The sequence below is a fragment of the Quercus robur genome, chromosome 11 (genome assembly GCF_932294415.1).
Source record: "Quercus robur chromosome 11, dhQueRobu3.1, whole genome shotgun sequence".
Classification (NCBI taxonomy): domain Eukaryota; kingdom Viridiplantae; phylum Streptophyta; class Magnoliopsida; order Fagales; family Fagaceae; genus Quercus; species Quercus robur.
In genome coordinates, this window is record NC_065544.1 from 39,842,903 (window position 1) to 39,859,376 (window position 16,474).

Sequence of the window (16,474 nt, forward strand, 5' to 3'; positions counted from 1 at the left end):
CTGATAAGCCATCATAGCGCTGCTTTCAAGGGAGCATTAATAACCGTCATAGAGCTACTCATTTAATTATCGACGGTTGAACTTCCCGAGGAGTCTCTGGCACCCATTTGGTTGTCCTTGATTCGCTCTCGGTAACCGAGCACAAATCAAGGGGGGTTATTGTACAGGATATGGCCTTGGGCTCAATGGGCCTCGGCCCAAACATTCTCAAGAATTAGAAATGGGCCCAAACCTCATAGTGAGTCCATACCTGTCTTGTGTATGTGATTGATAAGCCTGTATAAGACCGCTCATTGTCTGTTCGGGATTACGCGTGCCTGGAATAACGTACCTCCCTTATGGCTCGGGATTCCGTTCCGACTGAAACGGCTGGAATATCTCATATCGGTGTGTAAACCAGAATGGTAATACCCTCCATTCCACCTCGGATTAAATTTCGGCCCATTCCGGGCGTTCCGGTCAATTCTAGCCAATTTCAGCCGATATGATTTTGGCTTCTTATTTTCCCTCCCTAAACTTGATCGGCGTCCTGTAGCTTCTAGTCTCTCTATCATCTCTCACTATCTGACCCTTTCAATTGTGATAGAGAAGTTGAAAATAAAATTGAAGAGCAAGATGAATTGATGAAGCAAAAATGGCGTGACTTGTGAAAAAAAAAAAAAATGGAGACGAAGAAGATGAGAATGAGTGGAGAAAGGAGCTTAGACGTGAAATGATGAAGAGAGCTGAAAGACTAGCAATTTGCATTAGTAGGTTATACTGTTATAGTGTACTAATCACGTGGGTGGGTTGGGAAATGGGAAAAAGTAGATTGTAGGAAGCTTCTTGGAAGCTCCCTTGTGTACAATTACCCAAAATGTGAGTTTTATTTAAAAAAAACCATAAAATAATTGTTTTTTTTTAAATAATAATCCCACTTTATTTTAATAGAAAGCTATATTAAATTCATTATTTTACATAAGAGCAATAATAATATATAAATATATATTTTAGCAGTAATTCTGAAATGGTTTCTGAAACAGTAACTGAATTACTGAAATGGTTTCTAAAACAGTAACTGAAATTGGCCGGTATCGAAATATTCCATTTCAATAGACAAACCGAAACGGGTTTCAAAACGGTATTCATAACATTGAGTAACAGAAAGAAAAAATTAAAAGGAAAAAAAAGAAAAAGAAAAAAGCCAACATGTTGGAGAGGTGAATTCGAAGAGAATTTTTGGAAATTCATTTTCGACAGAAAATATTTTGGTGGGCTCGGAGAGAAAACACCTAGACCCTACAATTTATTTTCCTTTCTTCCCATCCAACCAAACACACTCCAAAAAAAAAATGTCATTCTCATTTTCTTTCTAAAGTTTTCCTTCCACCTTATTTCACCTTCAAACAAACACACCCTAAGTGTCAGACAAAATGCATTGTTGGCAAGTTTGATGTTACCGTGGCTTATAAAATAATACTAAATAATTTTATTTGACATTTTAGAAATGCAATGTCAGCAATTTATGATATTAAAAAGATTTTATTTTACAATTTAAAAATGGAAACCCAGAAAAGTGAAAAAATAAATATTGCAAAAAAAAAAAAAAGGAAATGGCTTTACCTTTCCCGGTACAACCGGTCCACCGGAAATGTTTAGACTAGTCTATGACTCCATTGTCTATAGACTCTACAAACTCCCTCCGATCACCAGATTCACAATCACTACCAACACAGACAGAACCACCACAGCACTTCTAATCAAAATCATAGTTCCTCTCCAAAAATAGAAAACACACAAAACACAGCCAAAAAAAAAAATTGTCATGGATCACTCGTTCTTGTTAATGCTTTCAAATCTACTCCATCTCCAAAACTCTCTAGACCCAACAACCTCATTCCTCTCCTCCACACTTTCCTCTTCCACCACCACCACCACTTCCTCCGCCGCATCCCCTACCTCCTCCTCCTCCTCCGCCTCCCCTTCCCCAACTTCCCTCCTCTCCTCCTCCTCCGCCGCCCCTCTCCTCTTCTTCACCATCGCTTCTGTCCTCTCTTTCCTCGCTTCCTCTCGCCCCAAACCCAAATCCCAAACCTCCGCCTCTTCCTTAAACCCCAAGAAAACCCCTTCTCCTCAAAACCCAAATTCCGATTTCTCCGTCTCTGCCTTTCGCGCTCTCTCCACCGAAACCATATGGTCCCTCGAAGCCCCAATTCGCGACGCGCAATGGAGGTCACTGTACGGGCTGTCGTACCCAGTTTTCACCACGGTGGTCGAGAAGCTCAAACCCCATATCGCTCTCTCTAACCTCTCTCTCCCTTCTGATTACGCTGTTGCTATGGTTCTCTCTCGCCTCTCCCATGGCTTCTCTGCTAAAACCCTCGCCGCTCGTTACTCGCTCGAGCCGTACTTGATTTCGAAGATTACCAACATGGTTACTCGTTTATTGGCCACCAAGCTTTACGCTGAGTTTATTAAGATTCCAGTCAGTCGTAGGCGTTTGATTGAGACAACGCAAGCTTTCGACGAGCTTACCTCGCTTCCCAACATGTGTGGAGCCATTGATGGGAGTCATATCAAGCTTCATAGTCTCCCCAGTGACCCTAATTTGGCTTCTCATTACAAATGCCGATATGGGTTTCCTTCGGTTCAGCTCCAGGTTGTGGCTGACCATAAGAAGATTTTCTGGGATGTGTGTGTAAAGGCGCCAGGTGCGACTGATGAGGCCGCGCATTTTAGGGATAGTCTTTTGTATAATAGGCTTACTTCTGGGGATATTGTGTGGGAGAAAGTTATCAATGTGAGGGGTCACAATGTGAGGCCTTATATGGTTGGGGATTGGTGCTATCCTTTGCTGCCATTTGTGCTCACACCCTTTTCGCCAAATGGGATGGGCACTCCTGCTCAGAACTTGTTCGATGGAATGCTTATGAAGGGGCGGTCTGTTGTGGTTGATGCAATTGGGTTGCTTAAGGGGAGATGGAAGATTCTTCAGGATTTGAATGTGGGACTTAATCATGCACCGCAGACAATTGTTGCTTGTTGCGTTTTGCATAATTTGTGTCAGATTGCAAGGGAACCGGAGCCAGAGCTTTGGAAGGAGCCAGATGAGACTGGGGGTTCACCTAGGGTGCTTGACGCTGAGAAGTCGTTTTATTATCATGGGGAGAGCTTGAGGCAGGCATTGGCTGATGATTTGCACCAAAGGCTTTCTACAAGATAGGACATAAAGTCTTTGAGGAATGGATGACTGTGAACACTGAACATCTTTGCTTCTCTGTAAGGATGCACTTTTCTACAAGTTCTTTGATATGCTTGTGATAATATGTATGTTTTCTTTCTTGCCTTTCCCCCCCTTTTTAGTAAGCAATAGAAGTAGATCCTTGGACTGGTTAAAATCATGTGTAATGACTCATTTCTAATAGATGGGCAAACTGATTTGGTAACAAAATGTGTACATTAGAGAGTACTGAATTGGAAAGAGTGGCACTGCAAAACTATAACCTCTTAGATTGGTTAATTTATTATATTTTCAGTCCTATCCTTGTTATGATCCATGTAGGTGCATGCTTCTCTATTTTGAAGTAAATTCTGAAAGATAGGAGGAATAATAATAAGGTGTTGCATTGAAGAAATATCTTTCAGCATTTTCAGGAGGAATCTAGCATACTGAAACTGTGTATGAGTGTCCCCTTGCACTTTGATTTTGATAAGAAATGTATATTACTGTTTGGAGTTACCCCTGCACTTTAATTCCAATGTTTGTATTGTTAGAGTTTGTTAGATTTGTCGATACACAGAAATGGCTTAAACGTCAGTTTTTTTATCAAAGAAAATCATTTTTAAACTACCTGTTAAAAGTATATATTTCATAAAGTTCACCTTTCGTTTTTTTTTTGTTGCTAATCCTCTTTCGCATTCCTGATATTGCTTTTGTTGTAATCTAGCATATGAATACCCATGTATCAGTGAAGTGAGTCTATATTTCCTGCTTGCTTCTTTTGGGATGGAAAAGAAGTATATGATAAATGATAATGGAGATGGGCAAGCATGACCATATTTCTATTCTATTTCTCAGTTTGAGTTACTTTGATCATCAGTCCTTACCTATCAAGTAAAGTTTGATTTCAATATCTACCAATCTGAGTAAATTAAAATGAAACATTCTAGTGGAATTACTGTTGCGTGAAAATATAGAACATATTTTCGTCTAGGTTCCATTAAGTGAAGTGAAGAATTCTTTGCTGTTAAGTCTCCTTGTGATTGAGAACAACACCTTCCACCCTTACTTCTCTTCTTCTTTTAAGATAGTTATGTCATATGCAGACTTTTTAGGTTTACAAATTACAAATGTATATAATAAAATGAAAGCTTTTTTGACTTTTAGTTGATTTGTTCACTTATTGTCACCTAAGCTTTTGAGTTCTCACAAATTTCATTATTAGCATTCTTTGACTACAACCCTCACTCCAAATAATTTATTGTATGAAACCAACTTTGGGGGCATAACCAAAACCTTAAAACCAATCCCTAAAAATGCTGAATTCCACAGGATATCCAATAACAACAGCAGCATCATGTATGCCCAAATTCTCTACAGCTCCTCAGGACCATCAGTAATGATTGCTTTTTTTCTTTTTCTTTTTTGGGTTAGGTAGATAGTGGGGGAGGGAGAGGTGGGATTTGAACAACTTACATGGGACACTACAAAGGATGCCATTACCATCGGGCTATCTCTTGAACCCCTAGTAATGATTGCTTTTAAGTGTTTGTTTCTTCTTTTTTTTCCTTGGATTGTAAACTTTTGGGATACATTTTTCTGTTTATGGAGTTTTTGGGATGTGGGTTTTGGATATAGAGAAAGCTTGGATCGTGTTAATACTTAGATTTTGATTGGATTAATTGGTGATTGGTTTTGATCATTTGGGATTTCTTTGTTAGTGTTTCTATTGCTTTAACTCCTGTGGGGTAATTGAGTACATGGAAATTTTAAAGTCATTGTTTTAAAAAAAAATTATGGTCAGAGTATTTCAGTTCTGTTTAGGGTTCTGACAAATAAGCTAAATCTGCAAAGGCTTTTGGAGTTCATCTAGAGGTCATTGCCATTGTACTAAAATTTGATTGGTTTTTAAGCTGCCTTATTGTTTCTACTTTCTGCCTGACTGATTCACTTCAAAGCCAAATTATGATTATAGTGTGTAGGAAGAGTATTGCTGATTCCATTCTTATGATAATTTTGAAGTTGGGTTCAGTTAAGGAGGATGAATTTATTGTGACTACTAATGGGTGTGCTACATGGCTATCTCATTGGGTCTATGGTGCCAATCTTTGTAATTCTGCTATTGTGAACGGAATTGTCTTTAGGGAAGCTTTTTAGTCAGAGAATGCAAGCCATGTCCTTGAGCTGCTTTTGGACACTAATGCCACCGCTGCCCTGCTGACCAATTTTGTGATGAATTAGGATAAAAGTGGCCCTTCTTGTTAAATTATTTTCTGACAGTAAATTTTAATATGTGATGCATTTGTGTGTACAAAAATGTTTGTTTAGAAGTGATTTTAGAATGTCAAAGCATTCTTCCAGTTAAGTTTTTCTGCAAGCAAATTCATAGATCTTTAATTTGCTAGCATCTTCTTTAATCTCTATAACGTGCTTTGGTTAAGTCCTGGACATGAGGCTTCTCTTCTTTAGGCACAACGTAGGTAAGATAGGTAATAGCCTTAGGCCTATTGTCAAATTCCTTAATGGCCAGTTTATAATTTTTGGCTAGCTCTGCACTACTCCCCTTGCTGCCCCCTCCATCCAAACTGGCGATAACAAAATGGTCGTATTTCCTTGCATTGGAGAGAGTAAGATATGTAGATAAAGTATGATACACCGTATAATTCAATTAAGAAAGTAGTATATACTTTTTTGTTTATAAGCTCACCAATTTTGACAGGAAAACATTTGTCCATTGAGAAGAATACAGTACATAAAATGGATCGTGGACAAAGATAGTGTCGGTTAGAAATAGGATGAAACAATGAAGAAGAAACTGATGGAATGATGTGGGTTTGCAGTTTGAGGGATTTAATGTAATTGGATTTTTTTTTCTTATGCATTCCACAACTTTGGGAAAAGGGAGGGAGGAACAAATGAAGGGGATTTTTTTATTTTTTATTTTTTCTCCAGGAAGTTGCAATTGGTTTCTGCTGTGGCTCTTTTTAATACTAATAATCTAGCATTTTTTTTAATGTTGTGACATTTTTAAATAAAAAATTACAAAAAAAAATATTTTACACGTCAAAAAATATTTTTAATGAATTTTTAAAAAATAATATACTCCATATATTTTTTTAATGATGATGATACCTTGCCGCTCCTCCTCCCCTCTCCTCCCCTCTCCGGAAAGCCTCTCAGTTATTGTTTTCTTTCCTCTCATTGTGGGTATAGAACTATAGAAAGAGTATGGACAAGCCATAGTGCTTTTTTCTCTCAAATTGTGATTTGTGAGCATCCGATGGCTGATAGTAGATCACGGCCTAGTGTGAACCCTTTCCTTTTGTGACCTTCGAAGATTCAGGGCTGTTTGGTAATGTTGTTTGTATTTCGGAAATATGTGTGGGTGAAAAATATGTAGAAATACATGTAATGTTGTTTAAAAACTGAAAACATGTGTTTAAACTCATGTATGGTATACCAAACGGGTCCTCAGTTTCTATTGACTTTCTGTTCAACTACTTATTTGCTTTCTTTTTTCTTTTACTTTTTTGGTAAGAGTTTTTTGCTTTCATATATTGATAAAATCTATCGCAAATACTGTTTCAAGTTGATATCTTTTGTTATGTATGTAGTGAGTTTAGGGAAAAAAATGGTTAAATGCAACTTGAACTTTAGGGCTGTGGCCATTACATCTTTTGAACTTTTGTTTTAACAAATTTACTCAATAAATTTTGCATATGTACCAAATTAATACTTCAATTAGTTTGACATAAAAAAACTAACAGACTAGTCATGTGTAAGACACATGAACATAAAAAATTATTTAAAAGTTAAAACCAGTGGGGATAAGAGAGAGAAACCTACATTCAATTTAGAGAGAGAGACACTGAGGTGAGAGAGAGGATGTCTCTCTATCCAACTGCACCATCCTTTAATCCTGCTGCTGATCTTGCCTTTTGTGGCTGAACTCGGAGCTGGATTTTTTGTCTCGTCGCCATTCATGGGTTCAATTTTCCGCAAGAAAAATCGTTTTTCATGGGTTGGTCATTCTATTAGCAACTGGGAGATGTTAAGCATATTTAAATGTTTTATTGAAGAAGTGTGAGAGGAAGGTTTTGTATTAGAGGTTGAGTACATGACTTGGATGACTCAATGTCTTATTATGTTCTTACTAAAAAATAATGAAAATTAACCAAAATTTTTAATTTAATTAGATTTAAGCTTTGTGTTCTTTTTTTGTTTAAATTTTATGATATGGCTTTTTTTTTATTTGTTAAATTTTTTACAAGATATTTTTAAAATGCCAAACAAAAATATTTATTATTATTTTATTAATTACGTCAGCATCTAACATGTTAGCGATGCACTTCATCTGACATGTAGATAATTTTTGTTAGTGAGAGAACGACATAGACCAAAATGATAACGGTTTTTTATTTTTAGGGACCAAAAGTGTATTTGTCTTTTTTTGACAGGAACATGGGCTTTTTTTCTTCTTTCTTCTTCTTCTTCTTTTTTTTTTTTTTAAACATGGGATGTGAGCTTTGTATTTATATACTATCTAGCGGGACTAGAAAGGTTTTCTATACTACTATTTAAAGGGTTCCTCTTATTTGGGATCTTCAATTTTGATATCCAAAATACCATCAAATTTTCCAATGTGTAAAGCTTAAATAATAGAGTTATATATGTAAAATTGCTAATTTAAAAGCTCCTAAATTTGAGCTCCCACTTAAAACATAGCTTACAAAATAGGACAACTCCCCGTTAGTTTTTGAACTCAACATTCAGAAAATTAAATTGCTCCAACTCTCCAATATTCCTTCAATCACTCATGATTTTTTTTTTTTTTAACGCTTTATCAAGACTTACCTTTTTGTTTTTAATTTTCAGTTTCCCTTGCTCCCTATTCTCATTACGTTTAATTTGGGGTTTTTTTTTTTTTTTTTTTTTTCCACCTCAAATGCATAATATGTTAAAACATACACTTAAATCTCAAATAGTGATGAATAGAAAATCAAAGGCTAGTACTTTTTATCCCTATAAATTATTTGTTTTTAATTTTTTTCTATTTATTGTTATCAATTTTTTTTTTGACTATTTACTATTTTTACCTCATTTATATATATATATATATATATATATACTTTAAAAAAACATTAATACTTATTAGAACACACAAACACGAAAGTAGTATTTAGAGTTTTTTAGACTGGCTTGTAATCAATATATATAAAAGCAGAAACCTTATGCTGGAGAGTATGAGATTGTGCCATGTGGTGCATTCTGTGAAGTTCTCTTTATTTAGTTTTTGTACGGCACCGAGGTCCCAAGACCCAGATGGGCCCTGGGCTCAGGCCCAATGGCACGGCCCCATCGCCCTAGGCTCTGCTTGAAACTACCTTCAAAGAATACGAATTTTGGGCCTCGGCCCCTAAACTATGCTCGGCATAAACTTCCCGAACAATCAGTGAAATCTTGTCCAAGCGTACCATAGGATGCTCGGGGAACATCACTACCGAGCATATTCACCTGAGTTGGAACCAAGTTCCAAGGCCATAATCGTTGCATTCCACTCTCACCTAAACATCCACTTATAACAGATAATATTGGACCTTCAATTGCACTAACAATGGCAGTAATCATGATCTCCCTACTAACTTAAAGCTATAAATAGAAGAAGTTGGGGAAGAAAAAGGGGTTCAGAAAAAGGGAGAGAAAAAACAGTCATTTAGGAAGAGAGGAGGAATATTACTTTGAGTCTCTGTGCCGAGAACGACCCAAAGTAGGAAATCCTGAAGCCCACTTTATAAATAAATTGTGAGCCCAAGTGAGGTTGAGCCCAACAGTCTCATTTAAGGCGCGCACATCTATATAGAAAATAATTTTTAGTTGGAATAATAATAATAAATTTCGAATATGACATTCTTACTTATATTTAATTGTTTTGACAACAATTATCACAAAAGTCATAAAAAAATTAAATATTTGTGAATTCACTAAAATTAATCTTAATCCTTTAAGTTTCCTAACTCTCGTGCGTGCACGTGCACACATGTGTTTGTGTGGAACTAACACGGTAGTATGTATTCTATGTAATTAGAAAAATTACTAATATAATAAATATGTTTATTTTGTTATATTAATTATTTTTAGCATAATGAAATTTTAATATCATTTTTCTAAGATTTATATGAGAAATAATAGGTTTTTTTTTTTTTTTTTTTTTTTTTTTTTTTTTATGTGAGAAAAAATTGATTTGAAATATGGCATTTTTACTCAAATTTAGTTATTTTTGCAACAATTGAAACCATGTCCAACAAAAAGGGGAAAAAAAATTTAGTAACACAATCAAGAATGTTAAAAAAAAAAAAAAAAAAAAAAAAAAAAATGAAAGATATATGCATTTTTTAGTAGGCATGAAACATGCCTATTTATATTAGCTACTATATCATGCAATTTTCAATTTGTAAACACACACACACACACACCCATATATATATATATATATATATATATAGTATGATCAAATCACTATACTACTCTTAGTGTATTCCTATTTTGTCTATATATAAAATAACTAAAGATTACAATTTTTTACAATGAAATTTATTGAAATATCTTTTTTATATATCGATAGTTGGAGGTGAGGATTTGAATCCTGAATGTTTCTATTGGAAATTGAGCTGCCAATCAGTTGAGGTACAAGATTTTTGGCAAAAATTTATCAAAATATTGGAAAAAACTAATTATAATTTGCACCGCACATATGTGAAGTTAACAATGGCGGAATTGTATAACAGAATATAGAGAGAGAGAGAGAGAGAGAGAGAGAGAGAGAAAAGAGAGAAAACGATCTTTACTCAGAAATTGGGAAAAATGATTATACAAGCTCAAGAATACAGAGAATAACTTAGTTCCTATTTATAGGACCTGGACTAGACCACTTCTAGAACCATTAACCTACAGATTCATAACCACCCCTGTAACAGATTCTCCATGATTCCAGGATTGGTAGTTACCAAGATAGTTATGGAACTCTAGCTCTGGCTCATCTTCAAGAGGAAGCACTCTGTGATGAACAATACGTACACAGAGAAGGGAAGAGTCAGTGCCTAAATACTAACATTGAAGAAGCTTTAAACGGCACCGTTCTACTAAAGTAAAAACCTCACTGTTTTTCCTATTACAACTTAAGAGACATATTTAATACATTTAATACAACGACATCGTATTGAACTAGCCATTAGAATTTAGCTGTTGGTCTTCTTCTTCTTCCAGTCTCAATCTCTGTTTACCAGTTTCATTACTCTCTTTAACATCCCCTCAAAACCATGGGGTCTGGAGACACCATGATTTTGGAACGAAGAAAAAGAAAATGGGAAGTAGAGACACACTTAGTAAACACATCAGCCAATTGATCACCACTGGCAACATATTTTACTTGAAGATTACAGCATAGGACCTTTTCACATCGTGTGGGAACTCAACTAGTATATTACAAAACCACACCAGAGTACCACTACAAAAAGGCCTATTTTTTATAGTAGAAGCATGGAGTTATAAGTATAAATTAATTACTGTAAATTAGTCACGAACTACCTTTAGGCTTCACCTCAGCGTCGTAATAAAACAAAAACAAAATTAAATCAAAATCAAGAGCAAGAACAATACAGCTTGACCTCTCTTTCTCCGTGTATTAGCAATAGCGAGATCTTCTTATACCCAAACAAAATTTTGAATTCTCTGCAAGTTGTTCTCTGCTCAGCTTGGGTGCGCAGAGTATTGAATTGATAAAGCCCTAATTCGTAGCAATGACTGAGGTATCGTCATCCTAATTGCTTAATCACTCTTTATCAAATCACTGCAGATTTCTCTTTATTGTTCAATTTTCATTTTTCTTCTATTTGCTTACAAACCCCATTATTAGTTTTAGTTTACTTGTAACTTCTTTATAAGTCTGGCTATATGATTTTTGTTCTATTTTAAAAATCCTTCACAATTTTTTAGCTGTTAGTGTAATTTTGGCTTAAAAAATCAAGGGCACCCTATAATTTTATTTATTTATTTTTTTTTTCTAGGAGTAGTAATTGTACTATGTGTGGCTTGTAATGCAATTATAGAACATTAATTGGGAGACCAAAGAAAGCAATTTTTTACTGCAGTTGAGATTAGGAGGTTTATTTATTTATTTTATTGGTACAACTTAGATACAATATCTTAAAGGTACAGTAAATTTAGGTTCTCCAATTGAATCCAAACATCTGATTTCATCAACCAATAAAAGAAAAATAGTGTTATCTTAGTAAAAGACAATTAAATTCAATGCAGTCGAGTATTGTACCTAAGTTTTAGAGATATATATATATATATATATATATTTTGGTTAAAAGGAAATTTCATTAAACAAAAACTAATCGGCCTCTAAAACAGAGGAAACAACCCGGTCATACAAAGCTCCTGCCGCATCAAGGCTGAGGAGAAGAGCAACATCAGAAGGGGGTTCAAGAAATATGGAAAAATTCTGGCTAAGGATTGCACCCTGTCTAGCGAAGGCATCCGCACACTTATTTCCCTCTCTATAACAGTGCTGAATTCTAACTTTGGGAATAACCCTAAGGCTATTCCTACAGTCAGCCACCAAAACATCATTAGCATTAGGATTATGCAACTCTTTCTTCAAGAGATCAACAACCAGCTTAGAATCAAGTTCAATCACCACCGCTGGGAGCTTGAGAGTAATACATAATCTAATGCCATCTCTAAGCGCCCAAAATTCAGCTGCTATACTGGTTGCAATCCCGATTGCATGAGCAAAGCCCTTAATCCATTCACCCTTTTCGTTCGTGATAAGCCCACCACCACCAACCAAACCGGGGTTACCCAAGGAAGACTCGTCTGTATTCAACTTAAACCAGTTTGTAGGAGGGCATAGCCAACGCACCTGAATTGTTTGTCTGGTTCAGATTTGCTTCCCATTGATACCAATATAAAGAAATTCAGTTGCCTTGGCCAAAGTTTCAGCTTTAAGGTCCTGATGGTTGGGAGCTCTTCTAAAGACAATATTATTTCGGTGAAGCCAAAGGGTCCAAAGAGCAAAAGGAAAGACAATGCTCCATTCAATGCTTGAGATGGTAATGTTCTTGGAGCTATGACAGTTTAGATTTAGCTAGCTCACCAGACTAGTACCATAAAACAGATTCCTTTGAATCGGGGGATTTAAGTAGTTCCAAAACATTTGTGTCGTGGGACAATCCCTTAAAGTGTGAATGATTGTTTCAGGAGCATTGATACACATGGGGCAAAGAAATGGGATGTCCATACCTCTTCTAGAAAGAATAGCACGGACCGGTAGACTATGGTGGCAGTATTGCCAGAGAAAGCACTTGATCTTAGGAAGGGATTGCACTTTCCACACCCACTCCCTTCTGAAGATATGGCCAATCTCCTTGTTAGCTTCCCAATTTGCCAGGCGGTAAGCCTCCTTAAGCTTGAATTCACCATTAGGAGAAGAGAACCATGAGAGGCGGTCTCCACCTTGATTCGAAAAAGGAAGAGGGGTGGCCTTAATATCCAGCTGAATATGGGCAGGGAACTCAAAAGATAACTCCTCCCAATTCCAACCGCAAAAACCAGAGAAGTCTTTCAACATGAGATTTTCCTCACCTCTGTTTAGTGGTCCTGATATTTGACTTCACAAGGTGCCAATATTCAACCACTTGTCAAACCAAAGAGAAAGGAGATTGTTCTTACCAGCTATCCATTTGGAGCCCTTTGAAAATATGTCTTCTCCTTTTTTTAGGCCAGCCCAGGTAGGGGAACAGGAGGAACAAATAATTCTACTCCTTGGATTACTTCCTTGTCTACGGTATTTATTAGACAACACTCTCACCCACAAAGAAGACTTCTCTACATGAAACCTCCAATTCAACTTAGCTAACAAAGCAGTATTTTTAGGCTTGGCTGCTTGGATACCTAGGCCGCCTTCTTCTTTTGCTTTAGTGATTTTATTCCAGCCAATGAGATGCATCTTCTTTTTGTTTTCAGATGAGCCCCAAATAAAGTTTCTATTCAACCTATCAATCCCAAGTAGAATTTTGGGAGGCAGAGCAACACTTTGCATCACATAGTTGGGTATAGTGGAGGTTACTGACTGAGTGAGGATAACTCTCCCCACAAGAGACAAAAGGTTAGCTTTCCAGCCTGCTAACTTGTTTAGAATATGCTCCATGATAAAACTGAAGTCTTGCTGAACCCCTCTATGCTTTATAGGGAACCCTCGATATTTTCCTAGGGAAGGGGTAGACTTGAATCCTAGAACCTCACAAAGGTCATTCCTCATTCCCTGGTTCACATTAGGAGAGAAAAACACACGGGTCTTCTCACCACTAATTTTTTGCCCAGATAACTCATAGAAGGATTCCAAAACATCCTTAATGGCAACACAATTTTTCTGGTCAGCTTTAGCGAATAACATAAGATCGTTGGCGAAAAACCAATGAGAGAAGGATGGCCCACCAAGCGAAGCTTTCACCAGATTCTAGAGTTTCTCTTGACACTTACCCACAATTAAAGCCCCAAGAACTTCCATGCATAAGATGAATAAGTAAGGTGATAAAGGGTCGCCCTGACGAATTCCTCTCGATGGCTAGAAGACATCCAAGGTCCCCCAATTAAAGAGAATGGAGATAGATGTGGACACACAGCTCATAATCAGAGAAACCAAATGGTTGGAGAAATGAAATAACTTCAAGGTATCTCTAACGAAGCTCCATTCAAGACGATCGTATGCTTTCTCCAAATCAAGTTTAATTGCCATATACCCAACTTTGCCTTTCTTCTTCAACATCGTATGAATAAGCTCTTGGACTATGATGGCATTATCAAGACTGTTCTCCCTAGGAACAAAGGCTGATTGGAGCAGAGATATTAGATCAGGCAAAAAAGGCCGGATTCTACTAACTATGATCTTGGTTACTATCTTATAGATGGTATTACATAAGTTGATTGGCCGGAAATTAGAGAGCGATTCAGGGCTTTTGCACTTGGGAACAAGAGTGATAAGGGTCTGATTCAGATTGTACATTTTTAGACCCCTTAAAACACAATTGGATTAACCTAGTTAATTAGTCAAGTAGTTACTTAGTCCAAATTTCAGATCTAGGTTAACACACAATCATATAATCATATCAATGTAAAGTGCAGAATATAAAGAACACAAATATATGATGACCCAGGAAACTACACCGGTAAAAACCTGTGGAGGATTTAACCTAGCTATCCTCGAGGTAAACTTGAATCCACTATGAAAGAATTGAAGTTTTACAATAGCAACTTAGACCACTAACATCCTATTGCTACCCACCAATAGAAAACTTACTGACACGACCACGTGACAACTCCGAGACCACAGACTCCTTTCTTGGATTCTCCAGCAAGTACAAGCACTCTTGCTTGTGTATCTTTAAGCTTTTATTGCAGTAACTAAATGATCATCAAGCTCTCAATGAAATCTCCCTCTTAATATTCCTAAGCATATGTGAAGGCAACCAACTCTCAGATCTCATAAGAAATTCACACACACAGTAAATAGAGCAACCTCAAAAACGTGGCTAGGGTTTCCCTTTTATACCTAGGGTAAAACATAAAACCCTACACATCATATGGGCTTAGGGCTGAGTTGGAAATTTTGCAGAAAAAACATTCTGCCCTACTTTCGATCGGTCGAGCCTAATTCTCGATTGATCAAGCCAGACCGAATTGCACAATGAATTCTGTAGCAGCTTGATTCCAACTTTACATAAAACACATACTTTGAGCAAGTCTAAACAAGACTATAAAACTTGTTTTGATCATGGTTTGCCAACAATACAAATTAGAGTTCTAATACATTAGTTCCTAAGTACTTAGAACCTAATACAGATAATCTGGAACTACCCCTGAATTAAAAATGTTTTTAACCTCCTTCCTCAGATTCACCACAACCAGACAAAAATGGTGAAAGAAACCTGCATGAAGACCGTCTGGGCCAGGGGCTTTAAAGGGTTTGAGAGCCCAAAGACCCTCGGATATCTCTTTGTTTGTGACCGGGGATTCTAAGATACCTAAGGCTTCATCATTGAGATGGTTGTTCCAAGCAGGGGGGTCCCAGGCAGCCAAGGGAGCACTGGTGTGGCCTGAGGTGAAGAGGTCCAAGAAACCCTGTCTGATAAAACCTGCAATCTCCCTTTCCCCATTTAGCCAATTACCCATTCTATCCTTCATACATAAGATACGGTTCCGCTTGCAGTGCACAAGAGTTGAGGTGTGGTAAAAGAAGGTATTTCTATCTCCCTCAACCAGCCAAAGAATACGAACTTTCATAGCCCAGAACTCCTCTTCGAGTTTTGCCACTTCCGCGTATTCCAATCTAAGCTTACCTTCTAATTCAATTAAGAACGAGTTAAGTCTTAGAGACAAGCAATTTTGAATTCCTTTAAGTCTGGCCAGAATTCTGTTTTTTCTCTGAAACAGGTTGCCAAATTGGCTTTTGTTCCAGCTGATTTCCTTGGAAGAGAAGTTAGACACTGCTTGATGAAGGGAGGCAGAATTTGTCCAGGCATCTCGGACAACTTCCGGGAAAGTTAGGTGCGAAAGCCACATAGGTTGGAAACGGAAAGGCCTGGGGAGCTGAACCCCACCAATTTTCTCAAAGCACAATTTAATTGGGCAGTGATCTGAGTGGGTTTTTTCCAAATGCTGGATAGCTGCTTCAGGAAAGATAGAATTCCATTCAACATTCACAAACACCCTGTCTATTCTTTCCTGAACCAGTTGAGAAAGAGGACGGCCGTTAGACTAGGTATAGTGAGGCCCAGAGAAACCAATGTCAATCATTCTACAAGTGTTTAAGTAGTCTTGGAACTGAAAGGCTCTGTGAATATTGACAGAATTACCTCTAAACTTATCCTCCCCCATGAGCACTTCATTGAAGTCACCTACTATAACCCATGGCATTGAGTAAAGGTTTGCCACAGATTCCAGATTCTCCCACAGCAGCCATCTTTTGGCAAAGCCAGGACTGGCATAAATTGCTGAGAGGAGCCAGGGGGGTCTTGAAGAGGAATTAACAATCACGTGGATTTCTTGCTCAATGGATGCTACTTCCAAAATTTCAACTTGGTCAGAATCCCAGAGAATCCACAACCCTCCAGATAGGCCAATGGAATTCGCAAAAATAGCCCTATCTAGATTTATTCTTCCTGAGATCCTATTAGCTCTTTCACCACAAACTTTAGTCTCACCAACAACCAT

At 37.1% G+C, this 16,474-nt stretch overlaps 2 protein-coding genes across 2 annotated transcripts; one reads left to right on the forward strand and one right to left on the reverse strand.

Moving 5' to 3' along the window:
- The first annotated feature begins 1,603 nt into the window (after positions 1-1,603).
- On the forward strand, positions 1,604-3,518 carry LOC126705718 (protein ALP1-like). Its single transcript, XM_050404881.1, has one exon. It carries the CDS (start codon positions 1,805-1,807, stop codon positions 3,200-3,202), a length of 1,398 nt encoding a protein of 465 aa, XP_050260838.1. The 5' UTR covers positions 1,604-1,804; the 3' UTR covers positions 3,203-3,518.
- Positions 3,519-15,094: 11,576 nt separating this feature from the next.
- Positions 15,095-16,474, reverse strand: LOC126705028 (uncharacterized). The gene is made up of 2 exons (XM_050403989.1): positions 16,117-16,474; positions 15,095-15,927 (listed from the first exon to the last, which is right to left on the reverse strand). Exons 1-2 carry the CDS (start codon positions 16,472-16,474, stop codon positions 15,095-15,097), a joined length of 1,191 nt encoding a protein of 396 aa, XP_050259946.1.

What these genes read in the sequence shown, in the direction of transcription:
- LOC126705718 (XM_050404881.1), top strand. Translation starts at nt 1,805, where the DNA reads ATGGATCACTCGTTCTTGTTAATGCTTTCAAATCTACTCCATCTCCAA.
- LOC126705028 (XM_050403989.1), bottom strand. Translation starts at nt 16,474, where the DNA reads ATGGTTGTTGGTGAGACTAAAGTTTGTGGTGAAAGAGCTAATAGGATC. An exon ending in GGGGGAGGATAAGTTTAGAG is followed by an intron (nt 15,928 to 16,116) that starts GTAATTCTGTCA and finishes TTCCTGAAGCAG; the next exon opens with CTATCCAGCATTTGGAAAAA.